Source organism: Thalassophryne amazonica, chromosome 8 (assembly GCF_902500255.1).
Source record: "Thalassophryne amazonica chromosome 8, fThaAma1.1, whole genome shotgun sequence".
In the NCBI taxonomy this organism is placed as follows: Eukaryota; Metazoa; Chordata; class Actinopteri; order Batrachoidiformes; family Batrachoididae; genus Thalassophryne; species Thalassophryne amazonica.
In genome coordinates this window covers 117,828,103-117,845,556 of record NC_047110.1, presented here as the reverse complement: position 1 = coordinate 117,845,556, position 17,454 = coordinate 117,828,103, and the positions used below count along the sequence as shown (strand labels likewise).

The 17,454-nt window shown below is 43.4% G+C and overlaps 1 protein-coding gene across 1 annotated transcript in view; it reads right to left on the bottom strand.

Annotated features, from left to right (window-relative positions):
- Positions 1-17,454, bottom strand: part of LOC117515001 (laminin subunit beta-1-like) — a 476,107-nt gene that overhangs the window by 143,606 nt on the left and 315,047 nt on the right. The window contains exon 45 of the mRNA XM_034175563.1: positions 6,637-6,821. Within this exon, the coding sequence (XP_034031454.1) occupies positions 6,637-6,821 (185 nt within the window). The remainder of the gene's footprint in view (positions 1-6,636; positions 6,822-17,454) is intronic.

Genomic DNA, 17,454 nt, shown 5'->3' with positions numbered 1-17,454 from the left:
ACCACTACCTTTGCACCCCCCCAGGACTAAACCAAACCAACTTTTTTAGGTTCCTTAGATGACCCCAAAACACAATCCAGATGTTCCCAAAAATAAAAACTGGCCTCAAGCCAGTTATCCAAAATAGGGTGTTTAACTAAAACACCTGTAAACAACATATAAAGTTAAATATCACAGAGATTCAATGATAAGGGTCTATTGGTGGCCATTTTGGACACCATTTTGAATCTTAAACCCATGAATGAATTTAGTTTAGGCACAAATGAGTTTGCTGTGACCTGCAATGGTCTTCCCATTGAATCTCTGTGATATTTAAGTTGTTTATATGTTGTTTTAGTGAAAAACCCTATTTTGGTGGCCATCTTGGACACCATCTTGGATAACTGTCTTGAGGCCAGTTTTTATTTTTGGGAACATCTGGATTGTGTTTTGGGGTCCTCTAAGAAACATAAAAAAGTTGGTTTGGTTTAGTCCTGGGGGGTGCAAAGGTAGTGGCCGTAGCTCCCCTAGTAATTGTGCAGGCTCATTCATACAGGTTGAGACGGTGTCTCTACATGTGGCTGTGGAGACCAATGAGTGACAGACAGTGCCGGCTACACACAGGGCACTGGAGAGCAGAACCAGGTGGGGCAGAGGCTCAGCGTTGGGCCGGTGTTGATGGGCCTGTTGCTCATTGGCGGCCCAGTCATAGGCCTTGTCAAAGCATGTAGCTGCAGCACTGCAGGTAGAATGCCAGGTGTTTCAGTCAGCTGAGTTGAATAGTAAGGAAGGAGAAAAGGACTTGTACTGATTGGCCAGAAAAAAATTCACAGAGCTGGTAAAGATGTGCAGCAGGTTAGGGTGGTAAAAGATGCAGATGCATTAAGAAAATGAGAGAAAGAAAAGGCTGGATGATGTGGTGAGAGTAAGTCAGGAAGTATAAGAGATTAGTAAGGATGAAGTGACGGCAGTTATGAAGAGGATGAAGAGTGGAAAGGCAGATGGTCCAGATGACATTCCAGTGGAGGCATGGAAATGTCTAGGAGAGATGGCAGTAGAGTTTCTAACCAGATTGTTTAATAAAATCCTTTGAAGTAAGAGGATGCCTGAGGAGTGGAGACGAAGATGTGCTGGTTCCTATTTTTAAGAACAAGGGTGATGTGCAGAGCTGCAGTAACTACAGAGGCATAAAGGTGATCAGCCACAGCATGAACTTATGGGAAAGAGTAGAAGCTAGGCTTAGAAAACAGGTGACGATCTGTGAGCAGCAATATGGTTTCATGCCGAGAAAGAGCAAAACAGATGCAATGTTTGCTCTGAGAATACTGTTGGAGAAGTACAGAGAAGGACAGAAAGAGTTACATTGTGTGTTTGTGGACTTAGAAAAAGCTTATGATAGGGTGCCAAGAGCAGAACTGTGGTATTGTATGAGGAAGTCTGGAGTGGTATGTTAGGGTAGTGCAGGACATGTACAAGAATAGTGTGACAGCGGTGAGATGCGCAGTCGGAATGACAGACTCATTCAAGGTGGAGGTGGGATTACACCAAGGATCAGCTCTGAGTCCTTTCTTGTTTGCAGTGGTGATGGACAGGTTGACGGATGAGATCAGACAGGAGTCCCCATGGACTATAATGTTTGCAGATGACATTGTGATCTGTAGTGAGAGTAGAGAGCAAGTTGAGTCTAGTCTGGAGAAGTGGAGATATGCTTTGGAGAGAAGGGGAATGAAAGTCAGTAGAAGCAAGACTGAGTCCATGTGTGTGAATGAGAGGGAGCCCAGTGGAATAGTGCAGTTACAAGGAGTAGAAGTGGTGAAAGTAGATGAGTTTAAATATTTGGGGTCAACTGTTCAAAGTAATGGAGAGTGTGGTAGAGAGGTGAAGAAGAGAGTGCAGGCAGGGTGGAGTGGGTGGAGAAAGGTGGCAGGAGTGATTTGTGACCGAAGAATATCAGCAAGAGTGAAGGGGAAAGTTTACAAAACAGTAGTGAGACCAGCTATGTTGTATGGTTTAGAGACAGTGGCACTAACAAAAAGACAGGAGGCAGAGCTGAAGATGTTGAGATTCTCTTTGGGAGTGACAAGAATGGACACGATTAGGAATGAACATATCAGAGGGACAGCTCAGGTGGGACGGTTTGGAGACAAAGTCAGAGAGGCGAGATTGAGATGGTTTGGACGTGCAGAGGAGGGACCCAGGATATATAGGGAGAAGGATGCTGAGGATGGAGCCACCAGGCAGGAGGAGAAGAGGGAGACCAAAGAGGAGGTTCATGGATGTGCTGAGAGAGGACATGCAGGTGGTTGGTGTGACAGAGGAAGATACAGAGGACAGGGTGAGATGGAAACGATTGATCTGCTGTGGCGACCCCTAACGGGAACAGCCGAAAGAAGAAGCTGTTGAGAATTTAAGGGGATGAAGCACATCAGAAACAGAAGGACGAACAAAAGCTAGCTTTGGTCAGTGAACTGTTGTTTTCCTGACTTTCCTTCATTTAATTTGCTGGCTGGGATTTTCTTCTTCCTGCAAATCCAGTGAACAATGGTGATGTTAAATTTTAGAAAGTTGCATGATCAATGTTGAATTGGAAACAACAGCGCAGTATTAAGTCGAACATGGAAGTGATTGTTCAAGCAACATTGCAGACAATATGAACTCAAGTTATTTTATGGGTTGTTCTCTTTTTTTTGGTGACTTCATTTGTTCATATTCATTCCTGCATTACAGGCCTGAAACACATTACAAAAAAGGGACAATGAGGACGACGAGCATGCAGATGAGCTTCCCTGAGACGGTTTATGACAGTTTGTGCAGAAATTCTTTGGTTATGCAAACCGATTGTTTCAGCAGCTGTCCAAGTGGCTGGTCTCAGACGATCTTGGAGGTGAACATGCTGGATGTGGAGGTCCTGGGCTGGTGTGGTTACACGTGGTCTGCGGTTGTGAGGCTGGTTGGATGTACTGCCAAATTCTCTGAAACACCTTTGGAGACGGCTTATGGTAGAGAAATGAACATTCAATACACGAGCAACAGCTCTGGTTGACATTCCTGCTGTCAGCATGCCAACTGCACGCTCCCTCAAATCTTGCGACATCTGTGGCATTGTGCTGTGTGATAAAACTGCACCTTTCAGAGTGGCCTTTTATTGTGGGCAGTCTAAGGCACACCTGTGCACTAATCATGGTGTCTAATCAGCATCTTGATATGGCACACCTGTGAGGTGGGATGGATTATCTCAGCAAAGGAGAAGTGCTCACTATCACAGATTTAGACTGGTTTGTGAACAATATTTGAGGGACATGGTGATATTGTGTATGTGGAAAAAGTTTTAGATCTTTGAGTTCATTTCATACAAAATGGGAGCAAAACCAAAAGTGTTGCGTTTATATTTTTGTTGAGTATAATAGCCCAATTTCATAGCCTTAAGAGTGTGCATATCATGAATGCTTGGTCTTGTTGGATTTGTGAGAATCTACTGAATCTACTGGGACCTTGTTTCCCATGTAACAATAAGAAATATACTCAAAACCTGGATTCATCTTTTTAGTCACATAGCACTACTATTATTCTGAACACTACTGTATGAAACGCCTCATACAGCTGTCACTACAAATCGTAGCTGCCTCTAACACCTCGTACATGTGTTGCTACAACTATTTGCGCACACCAGTGGCTGAAAGACAGAGTGTGCGCTGTGAGAGCCCATCAAACTCTGTCTGGGTAATTGTCGGCCAAATTCCAGCTGACACACACGAACATCCAACAAGGCTCGCATAGCATTTAGACAATATGTGGCCAGTCACACTGTTAGCACGAAAACATTCAGCAGACCATCACTTTTGAGCTGGCTGTGAAATTTGTCTAAGTGCCCCACGAGTGTGGCATTGCAAAACAGCAACACACATGTGAGGTGCCAGCGTGTCGGCTCCTCCCGTACACACGTGCCGTGCGTCTGAATCACGCATGTTGAGCTGCTAACCCCCCAGCACGCCACGTTTATGCATTTGCATGAGCTGCTGATATATATGGATGTACAGATAGTGAGTGCACTGGACTGACAGGGGGTGTATCTGCCCACAGCAGCTGCTGTTGGATCTCTGGCTCTGGACGTCATGGCTAGGAAACACTTACCATGTTTGGATGGACATGAACTTTCAACTGTCCACTGCGATGCGTCTGTGTCTGCTTGCTGTCCTCACATGGACATAAATAAAAACATATATCAGTGTTGCGACAGGCTGAGGCAAGCGCGCACACTGTGCGCACATTGAAAGGCTGTCCCAGGTAACAATGGACTGTCAGATCATAACACACAGCAGGTGATCTGAATGTCATGTCACCCATGTGAGCTCTGTTCCACATGATGTGGTGTCTGTCCTGCGGCACACCGTCCACAAGACACGCATGATGGGCCGGACACACCAGGTCAGCAGATGTGGACATGATAACAGTGCACTGCTCCATTCATGTCATTTCATTGTACGCCTGTGACCATGGGTCATCTACAGAGGAACAGACGGTTCATACTTGATACAAGGGATTCAAAGAAACGCTGTGGTTTTTTATGGTGTGTTTTTTTTTTTAAATATGTCCATCTCTTTATTGGCATTTCTCAGGCATTTTTCCACATCATTTACAGGCCACTAATGGTAGCGCAGTGGTAAAGTTTCAGGCTGGCAATAAGTAAAGTGCAAGTTCAAATCCAGAGCAGCAGCGGGTGATGCAGTTCCACAGGCAGCAGCTGGTTTTTATTTTTTATTTATTCCACAGCAGCGGCCCGATGCGGTTCCACGGGTACCGGCTGGTTTTTATTTTTTATTTATTCCACAGCAGCGGGTGATGTGGTTCCACAGGTACCAGCTGGTTTTTATTTTTTATTTATTCCACAGCAGCGGGTGATGTGGTTCCACAGGTACCAGCTGGTTTTTATTTTTTATTTATTCCACAGCAGCGGGTGATGTGGTTCCACATGCTGCAGTTGCTCACACTGTGTTCATGCACGAGTGTGCATGAAACCTTTGCAGTGGGATTGTACACGCTTGCCCGTTGGCGCGATGTTTTCGTGTTTCGCTCATTCAAACGGTTTCGTGCTGTTTTGCCGTAATTCGACCAAATTCGTATGATGTGTGAAGGGACCCTTAACGTATCCAACAGCATGAGGTCATCGTTGCTGCATTTTTTTCGCTTCAAAATACTGCACATATTCTGAGTTGGGGATTGGTCAGGAATGCAGACAGGCCAGTCCAGAACCCATCCCTTCTTCTGCAGCTGCGTCTTTGTAATGTGTGCAGAATGGGTTTTTCATTGTCTTGTTGAAAAATGTGTGAACGTTCCTGGAAAAGACGTCCCATTAGCATGTGCTGCTCTAAGATATCTGTGTATTTTTTCTGTATTAAAGCTGCATCACAGAGTGTAAATGACCTTCGACAAGGACACTGACACGACCCCAGACCAGGACAGACCCTGGCTTTTGGACTTGTTGCTGGTGACAGTCTGGATGGTCTTTTTTGTCTTTGGTCTGGGGCACACGGTGTCCATTTCTTTCAAAAGTATCTGGTATCCTGATTCATCTCACCACAATACACATTTCCGCTGTGTGATCTTCCAACCCAGATGCCTCTGAGTCCAGAGCGTTCTGCTTGAATGAACAGCATTAATTTTTTAACCTCATGATGAGCACTAAATTGCCCCATCCCTCCCACCCCGTTCTTTTTTTTTTTTTTCTGGCCTGAAATGCAGGAAGAGATTTATATTAAAAATGAAATGAAGGTGACTACACAAAACATGAAATATCTTGGGTTCACACCGTCTGCAATAACGCATAAGTCAAAGTAAATGGAAGGATCATTTTTTTTTTAATTTTCCAGATCAAACCAACTTTTTCTGACTAAATGAATGGATTAAGGATGAGTATGGAAATGGATAAGTGAATTAAGGATCAGTGCATTTCCTGTCTGGTGGAGAATTAAACTGAGGATCCTCAGGTCACAGGCTTGGCTCTTTGACCTTCACAACACCTCTTCCCCAACAGGTTAACAGTGTTTAGACAACGTGCTGAACACACTTGAACAGAGTATGTTCTGTGTGCTTCCTGACACATTTGAGACTCCTAACTAGTCATGGGCTGGTATGAGATTTGGATGGTATGATAACTGTGAGCAAAAATACCGCGGTTTCACAGTATTATGTACAGCTTTAAAATGTGCTTTAACAACATTATGGCTATTTGCATATGAAGTGCGCGTGATGCAGGCGCACAAATTGACGCAATGTCTATCGCCTCCTTCAGCCATGATGCAGAGCTAGCTAACGTTAGCTGCCTGTTTGTAAACAGAGACAGAGGTGCGCGCCAGCGGGAAGGGCGGCAGCGCCCGCCTCTGCTCTGCCTGTCAAGAATTCTCATAACCCACTCATACCATAGGGACGGTATAACGGAAAATTTTAGTGGTTTTGATACCATGGCTTTTTGATACCGCGGTATACCGAGAAACCGGTTATCAGCCCATGTCTACTCCTCGCGCTTCTTCTTTAACCTTCTGAACATGACAGAATCAACTCTTTGACCTTTCTGAACCCACTGGGTTTGTACCCTTTTTCACTTTAACCTTCAAGCTGGATTCATATCCTCTGACCTTTATGAACATGGTAGAGTCTTACCCCTGAGATTGGAATTCTTGATGAACTCGACCTGGTCCAGTAGGTCCTGGATGGTTTGGCTCAGTTTCTGAGTGGCAGCTGTCAGATCAACCAGTTTTGTGTCTGCAGCATCAGCCTCTGCTGCTGCCTGGACCAGAGTCTGCTCAGTGAGGTTTAACGACGTGCTCAACTCGGACATCAGGTCACTGCAGCACAGACAGGTATCACAATAAGACATGCACAGGTCAATCAATCAATTCAATCAATTTTATTTATATAGCGCCAAATCACAACAAACAGTTGCCCCAAGGCGCTTTATATTGTAAGGCAAGGACATACAATAATTACGGAAAAACCCCAACGGTCAAAACGACCCCCTGTGAGCAAGCACTTGGCAACAGTAGGAAGGAAAAACTCCCTTTTAACAGGAAGAAACCTCCAGCAGAACCAGGCTCAGGGAGGGGCAGTCTTCTGCTGGGACTGGTTGGGGCTGAGGGAGAGAACCAGGAAAAAGACATGCTGTGGAGGGGAGCAGAGATCAATCACTAATGATTAAATGCAGAGTGGTGCATACAGAGCAAAAAGAGAAAGAAACACTCAGTGCATCATGGGAACCCCCAAGCAGTCTAAGTCTATAGCAGCATAACTAAGGGATGGTTCAGGGTCACCTGATCCAGCCCTAACTATAAGCTTTAGCAAAAAGGAAAGTTTTAAGCCTAATCTTAAAAGTAGAGAGGGTGTCTGTCTCCCTGATCTGAATTGGGAGCTGGTTCCACAGGAGAGGAGCCTGAAAGCTGAAGGCTCTGCCTCCCATTCTACTCTTACAAACCCTAGGAACTACAAGTAAGCCTGCAGTCTGAGAGCGAAGCGCTCTATTGGGGTGATATGGTACTACGAGGTCCCTAAGATAAGATGGGACCTGATTATTCAAAACCTTATAAGTAAGAAGAAGAATTTTAAATTCTATTCTAGAATTAACAGGAAGCCAATGAAGAGAGGCCAATATGGGTGAGATATGCTCTCTCCTTCTAGTCCCTGTCAGTACTCTAGCTGCAGCATTTTGAATTAACTGAAGGCTTTTCAGGGAACTTTTAGGACAACCTGATAATAATGAATTACAATAGTCCAGCCTAGAGGAAATAAATGCATGAATTAGTTTTTCAGCATCACTCTGAGACAAGACCTTTCTAATTTTAGAGATATTGCGCAAATGAAAAAAAGCAGTCCTACATATTTGTTTAATATGCGCATTGAATGACATATCCTGATCAAAAATGACTCCAAGATTTCTCACAGTATTACTAGAGGTCAGGGTAATGCCATCCAGAGTAAGGATCTGGTTAGACACCATGTTTCTAAGATTTGTGGGGCCAAGTACAATAACTTCAGTTTTATCTGAGTTTAAAAGCAGGAAATTAGAGGTCATCCATGTCTTTATGTCTGTAAGACAATCCTGCAGTTTAGCTAATTGGTGTGTGTCCTCTGGCTTCATGGATAGATAAAGCTGGGTATCATCTGCGTAACAATGAAAATTTAAGCAATGCTGTCTAATAATGCTGCCTAAGGGAAACATGTATAAAGTGAATAAAATTGGTCCTAGCACAGAACCTTGTGGAACTCCATAATTAACCTTAGTCTGTGAAGACGATTCCCCATTTACATGAACAAATTGTAATCTATTAGATAAATATGATTCAAACCACCGCAGCGCAGTGCCTTTAATACCTATGGCATGCTCTAATCTCTGTAATAAAATTTTATGGTCAACAGTATCAAAAGCAGCACTGAGGTCTAACAGAACAAGCACAGAGATGAGTCCACTGTCTGAGGCCATAAGAAGATCATTTGTAACCTTCACTAATGCTGTTTCTGTACTATGATGAATTCTGTAACCTGACTGAAACTCTTCAAATAGACCATTCCTCTGCAGATGATCAGTTAGCTGTTTTACAACTACCCTTTCAAGGTCAGCGGTCACAATACAGCAAATAACCGTCAAAGTCCATGGTGGGCTTTGGGACCACCCTGACCCCATGATTAGCTCTGCCACTGTGTACGTTAAGATGGTAACATGGCCCACAATAGGAGGTCTGAATCTTTCAGAAGTGCTGCAGTTATTATGAAATTACTTATATCTTTGCAGACCTACGCCTTCAATGACTGCATTATCCTGGTTGCCCAGTGAACTGCAGAGAGCAAGTCCCATCAGAAATGACAGAGAAGAACAGAAGAGACAAAGATGCCAGATGTCACAATATGTTAGAGAGCTCGACAGTCACAGAAAAACAATTCATTACCTACGAAGTGCAAGTCAGCTCATGTCTGGGAGCATGTGCATTTGCTGTGCTTTGCTGCTTCTACAATACCATGAAACCGCCTTGACTCCTGGATGTCAACCAGCCAGGCTGACAACTGGTCCATCCTCACATCTCAAAAATCTGCTGCAGCTAAGTGAAGCGTGGGTGTGTCCTGGACATCCTGCCGCTGTTGGGAATCTCAACACCGACGCATCTGCGTGCTGGATCATGCCAAGAGAAGTGCACCACAGAGCTGTTGTTCTCTCACAGTGCCTGTGATCCTCCTCATCTGAGTCTCACTAAGTAACCATGAAGGGGTGATGATGAATATCATCAGTGCATATGCCCCACAGGTAGGTTGTGAGATGAAGGAGAAAGGAAATTTCTGGAGTGTGTTAGATGAGGTGGTGGAGAGTGAACCCAAGCATGAAAGAGTGGTGACAGGAGCGGACTTCAATGGGCATGTTGGTGAAGGGAACAGAGGTGATGAGGAAGTAATGGGTAGATATGGTATCAAGGATAGGAATGGGGAAGGACAGATGGTAGTTGATTTTGCAAAAAGGATGGAAATGGCAACACCTACTTTAAGAAAAGGAAGGAACACAGGATAACATATGAGTGGAGGAAGGGGCACAGAGGTGGACTACATTCTGTGTAGGAGATCCAAGCTAAAAGGAATTGGAGACTAAGGTGGTGGCAAGAAGTTGAACAGTAAGCAAGGAGAAAAGGACTTCTACCGATTGGCCAGACAAAATGACAGAGCTGGAAAGGATGTGCAGCAGGTAAGGGTGATAAAAGAAGCAGATGGTAATGTGCTGACAAGTGAGGAGAGTGTGTTAAGAAGGTGGACGGAATATTTTGAGGAGCTGATGAATGAAGAAAATGAGAGAGAGAAAAGGCTGGATGATCAGGAAAGAGTAAACCAGGAAATACAAGAGATTAGTAAGGATTTATTTATTTACTAGCTGGGGTACCTGGTGCTGCCCGGGTTAACCTGTTTTTGACATAAGCCAAATGTCAATCATTTTAATCAAAACAATTGCCCAGCATTTGTTTTTGTAATGTTGATGTCTTATAAATATAATATTTAATGGGCTAAAGTTTGTCCAGCAGAACTATAAGAGGTCGACTCCCCAAACTAAGTGGAAATACACATTTGAAGTCCTTCATGCAGACTTTGTTTTGAAATCAAATTTATAACAAAATTACACACAAAAGGTAGGTAACAGTCAATGTAAATATCTTACACTTTTAAAAAAATGGCACCAGTTTGTTCCCCATGTCATGAGGATTCAGAATATATATAGTTTTTAGGGCTACATATTATAGTTTGGGAGTTTATCCCAGACAGACAAACAGACAGACAGACATAGCCCTTTATGTATAGAGATTTATTTATTTGACAGGGACATTACACAACAAATGTGTTGCACAGACCAGATTTAGCTACAAGCTAATTTTCATCTGTTGTCCCTGGGCAGAAGCAAGAAACAGCAGGTCACAATGTACAAAATACTACAAAATATAAAAATAGATACAACCCCCACAAGCACCAACAAGAAACACCAGCAACGGATTACTCACAATTAATATATAGTTTTCCAAGACACTGTTAATAATCAATTAATGTTCACAAATCTGACCATCTTTCAACCATTTCTTTGTGTAAAATGTAAATGAATGTGGTGTAAAATGGTGTAAAAAGATGACGTGAGGGTGGCTATGGAGAGGATTGGTAGTCGGTCCAGATGTCAGGTCAGTGAAATCTTGGAAAATGAGAGGATGCCTGACAAGTGGAGACAGTGTGCTGGTTCCTATTATTAAGAACAAGGGTGATGTGCAGAGCTGCAGTAACTACAGAGGCATAAAGCTGATCAGCCACAGCATAAAGTTATGGGAAAGAGTAGTAGAAGCTAGGCTTAGAAAACAGGTGAAGATCTGTCAGCAGCAATATGGTTTCATGCCAAGAAAGAGCACTACAGATGCAATGTTTGCTTTGAAAATACTGATGGAGAAGTAAAGAGAAGGCCAGAATCACATTGTGATTGTGGATTTAGAGAAAGCTTATGATAGGGTGCCAAGAGAAGAACTGTGGTACTGTATGAAGAAATCTGGAGTGGCAGAGAAGTATGTGAGGGTGGTGCAGGACATGTACATGGATAGTGTGACAGCAGTGAGATGCACAGTCGGAATGACAGACTCATTCAAGGTGGAGGTGGGATTACACCAAGGATCAGCTTTGAGTTCTTTCTAACAAGGTTTGGAGCACGAGAAGGTTGGACACAAATGCTGGACTCAGACACAGGAGACAGCTGTTCAAAATTCTTTACTGAACAAACGTGCAGGGTCCAGTACACAAAAAGGCAGTCAGCAAACAGTAACCAAAACATGAGGCAAAAAGGCAGAGTCCAAAAACAGGCAGAGTGTTCAAAAACACAGCTAGACAATCAAGACAAGAAGACAAGAACACTCAGAAGACAGGCTGGAAGTGAAGGCGATTAAGCACAATGATCTGGGGTGAGGGGGATAAGAGGGGTTTAAATACAGAGTGAAATGAGCAGGTTATGAGAAACAGGTGTGAAGGAAAGATCCAGAGCAGCACGTGAAAAGCAAACCACCAAGCACCCAAGTGACACACAAGAAAAAGCAGTAAAATAAATCCCAAGCAAAAAAACAACAGAGAAAAATATCACAGAAAATATAACAAAATCCCAATCCTGACACTTTCTTGTTCACAGTGGTGATGGGCAGGTTGACAGATAAGACCAGACAGGACACTTCATGGACTATGATGTTTGCAGATGACATAACTGCTGTGAATTTTACCTCATTACTTTACTCTTGTGTTAATCTTAGGAGTGGTGGTTTACTCTTAGGAGTTTTTTCATTGAGAAAATCAAAATAAATACAGGTCTAGAACAGAAATGGCGTAGTTCCAAATTAGAAATATTCCACCTTGCGTAGTGTGATTCTATCTTAGACTATAAACATGCACTACTGGCTACAAAGTGGACCTATTCAATCAATCAATCAACTTTTTTCTTATATAGCGCCAAATCACAACAAACAGTTGCCCCAAGGCGCTCCACATTGCAAGACAAGGCCATACAATAATTATGAAAAACCCCAACGGTCAAAACGACCCCCTATGAGCAAGCACTTGGCCACAGTGGGAAGGAAAAACTCCCTTTTAACAGGAAGAAACCTCCAGCAGAACCAGGCTCAGGGAGGGGCAGTCTTCTGCTGAGACTGGTTGGGGCTGAGGGAAAGAACCAGGAAAAAGAGATCGATCACTAATGATTAAATGCAGAGTGATGCATACGGAGCAAAAAGAGAAAGAAACAGTGCATCATGGGAACCCCCCCACAGTCTACGTCTAAAGCAACATAACCAAGGGATGGTCCAGGGTCACCTGATCCAGCCCTAACTATTAGGGCTGGATCTATTACTCTGATATGATCAACAAAAACAAGCATAACTCAAAGTTCTTGTTCGACACGGTGGCAACACTTATTCATGGACAACCACCTGTAGTTTACTCTCCTTTTACAAGATTTCCTGGATTACTTTGAGAAGAAAAATAGAAGACATCAGGTTAAACATATCCCAGCATGCCTTAACCCAGCCACTACACCCTGCTATTGAGGTGGGCACCACTACTGAGGTATTACCTAGATTTATAGAATTTGATAGTATCTCACTAGGCATGCTGACGAATCTCGTTACGTCAACAAAAAGCACAACCTGTTTATTTGATCCTATACCAACAAAACTGTTTAAGGACCTGTGGCCCACTCTTGGGCTGACTATGGTGGAAATTATTATTAAAATTATTAATCTCTCATCTGCATCTGTTCCTATTTCTGGATCTGTTCTGTTTTATTTTGTTCCTTTTGTTCTTTTTATTTTTGCATTTCATTGGTTTTGGTTTGTTTATTCTCTTGCTGAGTTTTTCTGCTTGGGTCTGTCTGTCTCTGTTCTTCTTGTCTCTCTCTCTTGATTCTTGGTGATGGGTGTTTCTCTCTCTCCCTGATCACGCCCTGGTTCTGGTGCTTTCCAGGAACACCTGTTTCTGATTTGAGGATTACCACCTGGGGTTACATAAGCTCACTGGGTGTGTTTGTCTCTCACCAGTTTGTCGTGGCTTGTGCCTTCATTCCAGCTTTGTACCTGTGTTCCATAGTCCTGCCTGTCTCTTTGTGTGTATCTGACCTCCAGCCTGTTGCTTTGACCCCGCTTGATTGCCTGATGCTTTTTGTACTGCTGCTTTTTCTGGACTACTCGTGTACCAACCTTTGCTATCCACAACAGTAAAGGTTTCTAAAAATCAGAGCTGTTTGTTTGAGCTGTTTGTTGTGTCCTGCAATTCCTGGCCATCCAGCCTAATTGTACAAACTGGCCAACAATGTTCACAGCCAGCTGTAGCCCATTCCAGGTGGCAGTACAACACCATAGTAAGCAACTCGCACAGCAACAAGACCACCTCAAAGGTCTCTCTTCCATGTTTAGCGACCTCGCTAAATGCCAGGACTTATTCATGGAGTTGGAGAGCACCCAGATCGGACAATTACTCTGGCCGCTGGCAGCACCAGTGTGCCTCCACCGGGGCATTCAGCAGCTGCAACAGCTTCTGTACCTGATCTTGACTACTGCCATCTGCTGTCTCCACCTGAACACTTCTCAGGGGAGTCCAGTGACATCAGACCATTTATTATTCAGTGTGAGTTAAATTTTGAGCTCATGTCAAGTTAAGTTCCCGTCCGATAGGGTAAAGATAGCTTACGCAATCACTCACCTGACTGGTCATGCTTTGGTGTGAGCAACAGCTGAGTGGGGTCGGCAGTCTGCCATCTGTGCTTCTCTTCCAGCATTCACAGCTGCTCTGCATTGGTTTTCCAACACACCTCTATGGGGCAAGAAGCAGCCCAAACCCTGATGAGGCTTTTGTTGATTCCAGTTCTGATGCTAACCTGATTTTGTCTTCTCTGGCTAGGTCCCTGCACCTGAAATTGTTTAAGCTCTTGTGCCCTCTGCTGGTGTGTGCTGTGGATGGCCCTGAATTAGGTTGTATTTCTCACCGTACTCAGTCTGTTCCTTAACAGTGTCGGAGAACCACTCTGAATTAATCAGCTTTCACATATTTGACAATATGACATATCTGCTTATTCTAGGGCACTCCTGGTTACAACAGCACAGAATTTTAACTGGTCACGGGGGAATATTGTGTCTTGGGGTTCATCTTACAAAAAAGTCCTGTTTGACTAAAACTGTTTGTTCTCAGTGGAATTCTAATCCGGATCTCGCAGGAGCATCGTGCTATCATGATTTGGCACTTATTTAGTAAAAGCAAAGCTAAATCATTAAGGCCTTACCGGGAATACGACTGTGCTACTAAGCTCCTCCCCAGGTAAGCCTACCTCAAGGGAAGCTCTTTTCTCTGTCAGCTCCTGACGCAATGCTATGAATGAGTACATTCAAGAATCTCTTGCCACTGGTTTGATTCATCATCGCCCGCAGGGGAGGGGTTCTTCTTCATTGAGAAAAAAGATAAGACACTCCACCGTTGTATTGATGATCATGGGCTCAATGATATCACTGTAAAGAATTGTTATCCATTGACTCTCATCTCCTCTGAGTTTGAGCTGCTGATTCTGTGACATAATCTTGCTCTTGCTTGCCTCTACTGGTGGTTGGCTCTCACTGCGGTATTGTATCACTTCCTGTTCCGGAGCACAGCAGTGTTTTTCTGTATCTGTTAGCTGTTTAATCTGCGCAGTTAGATTGATCTAGTTATCTAGATTACGATTTGTTTCCCAGTGTAATCTCCACGTGCCTTAACTAAAGCACTCCTTCTGCTGAATCACCTCTAAATTATTTACACATTATTCACTTTGCGTGTTTTTAGGAATCCGCTAGCTTAGCGCAGCTACTAGCTCTTAGCCGGTTTAGCATGGCGGCTTCTCCTGTCTCTCCCGCACTTTTCTGCTCTGGGTGTGAAATGTTTAGTTATTCCTCGGCCTCCATTAGCAGTAACGGTACTTGTAATAAGTGTAGCTTATTCGTAGCTTTGGAGGCCAGGCTGGGCGAATTGGAGACTCGGCTCCGCACCATGGAAAATTCTACAGCTAGCCAGGCCCCTGTAGTCGGTGCGGACCAAGGTAGCTTAGCCGCCGTTAGTTTCCCTCTGGCAGATCCCGAGCAGCCGGGAAAGCAGGCCGACTGGGTGACTGTGAGGAGGAAGCGTAGTTCTAAACAGAAGCCCCGTGTACACCGCCAACCCGTTCACATTTCTAACTGTTTTTCCCCACTCGGCGACACACCCGCCGAGGATCAAACTCTGGTTATTGGCGACTCTGTTTTGAGAAATGTGAAGTTAGCGACACCAGCAACCATAGTCAATTGTCTTCCGGGGGCCAGAGCAGGCGAGATTGAAGGAAATTTGAAACTGCTGGCTAAGGCTAAGCGTAAATTTGGTAAGACTGTAATTCACGTCGGCAGTAATGACACCCGGTTACGCCAATCGGAGGTCACTAAAATTAACATTAAATCGGTGTGTAACTTTGCAAAAACAATGTCGGACTCTGTAGTTTTTTCTGGGCCCCTCCCCAATCGGACCGGGAGTGACATGTTTAGCCGCATGTTCTCCTTGAATTGCTGGCTGTCTGAGTGGTGTCCAAAAAATGAGGTGGGCTTCATAGATAATTGGCAAAGCTTCTGGGGAAAACCTGGTCTTGTTAGGAGAGACGGCATCCATCCCACTTTGGATGGAGCAGCTCTCATTTCTAGAAATCTGGCCAATTTTCTTAAATCCTCCAAACCGTGACTATCCAGGGTTGGGACCAGGAAGCAGAGTTGTAGTCTTACACACCTCTCTGCAGCTTCTCTCCCCCTGCCATCCCCTCATTACCCCATCCCCGTAGAGACGGTGTCTGCTCCCAGACCACCAATAACCAGCAAAAATCTATTTAAGCATAAAAATTCAAAAAGAAAAAATAATATAGCACCTTCAACTGCACCACAGACTAAAACAGTTAAATGTGGTCTATTAAACATTAGGTCTCTCTCTTCTAAGTCCCTGTTGGTAAATGATATAATAATTGATCAACATATTGATTTATTCTGCCTAACAGAAACCTGGTTACAGCAGGATGAATATGTTAGTTTAAATGAGTCAACACCCCCGAGTCACACTAACTGTCAGAACGCTCGTAGCACGGGCCGGGGCGGAGGATTAGCAGCAATCTTCCATTCCAGCTTATTAATTAATCAAAAACCCAGACAGAGCTTTAATTCATTTGAAAGCTTGACTCTTAGACTTGTCCATCCAAATTGGAAGTCCCAAAAACCAGTTTTATTTGTTATTATCTATCGTCCACCTGGCCGTTACTGTGAGTTTCTCTGTGAATTTTCAGACCTTTTGTCTGACTTAGTGCTTAGCTCAGATAAGATAATTATAGTGGGCGATTTTAACATCCACACAGATGCTGAGAATGACAGCCTCAACACTGCATTTAATCTATTATTAGACTCTATTGGCTTTGCTCAAAATGTAAATGAGTCCACCCACCACTTTAATCATATCTTAGATCTTGTTCTGACTTATGGTATGGAAATTGAAGACTTAACAGTATTCCCTGAAAACTCCCTTCTGTCTGATCATTTCTTAATAACATTTACATTTACTCTGATGGACTACCCAGCAGTGGGGAATAAGTTTCATTACACTAGACGTCTTTCAGAAAGCGCTGTAACTAGGTTTAAGGATATGATTCCTTCTTTATGTTCTCTAATGCCATATACCAACACAGTGCAGAGTAGCTACCTAAACTCTGTAAGTGAGATAGAGTATCTCGTCAATAGTTTTACATCCTCATTGAAGACAACTTTGGATGCTGTAGCTCCTCTGAAAAAGAGAGCTTTAAATCAGAAGTACCTGACTCGGTGGTATAACTCACAAACTCGTAGCTTAAAGCAGATAACCTGTAAGTTGGAGAGGAAATGGCGTCTCACTAATTTAGAAGATCTTCACTTAGCCTGGAAAAAGAGTCTGTTGCTCTATAAAAAAGCCCTCCGTAAAGCTAGGACATCTTTCTACTCATCACTAATTGAAGAAAATAAGAACAACCCCAGGTTTCTTTTCAGCACTGTAGCCAGGCTGACAAAGAGTCAGAGCTCTATTGAGCTGAGTATTCCATTAACTTTAACTAGTAATGACTTCATGACTTTCTTTGCTAACAAAATTTTAACTATTAGAGAAAAAATTACTCATAACCATCCCAAAGACGTATCGTTATCTTTGGCTGCTTTCAGTGATGCCGGTATTTGGTTAGACTCTTTCTCTCCGATTGTTCTGTCTGAGTTATTTTCATTAGATACTTCATCCAAACCATCAACATGTTTATTAGACCCCATTCCTACCAGGCTGCTCAAGGAAGCCCTACCATTATTTAATGCTTTGATCTTAAATATGATCAATCTATCTTTGTTACTTGGCTATGTACCACAGGCTTTTAAGGTGGCAGTAATTAAACCATTACTTAAA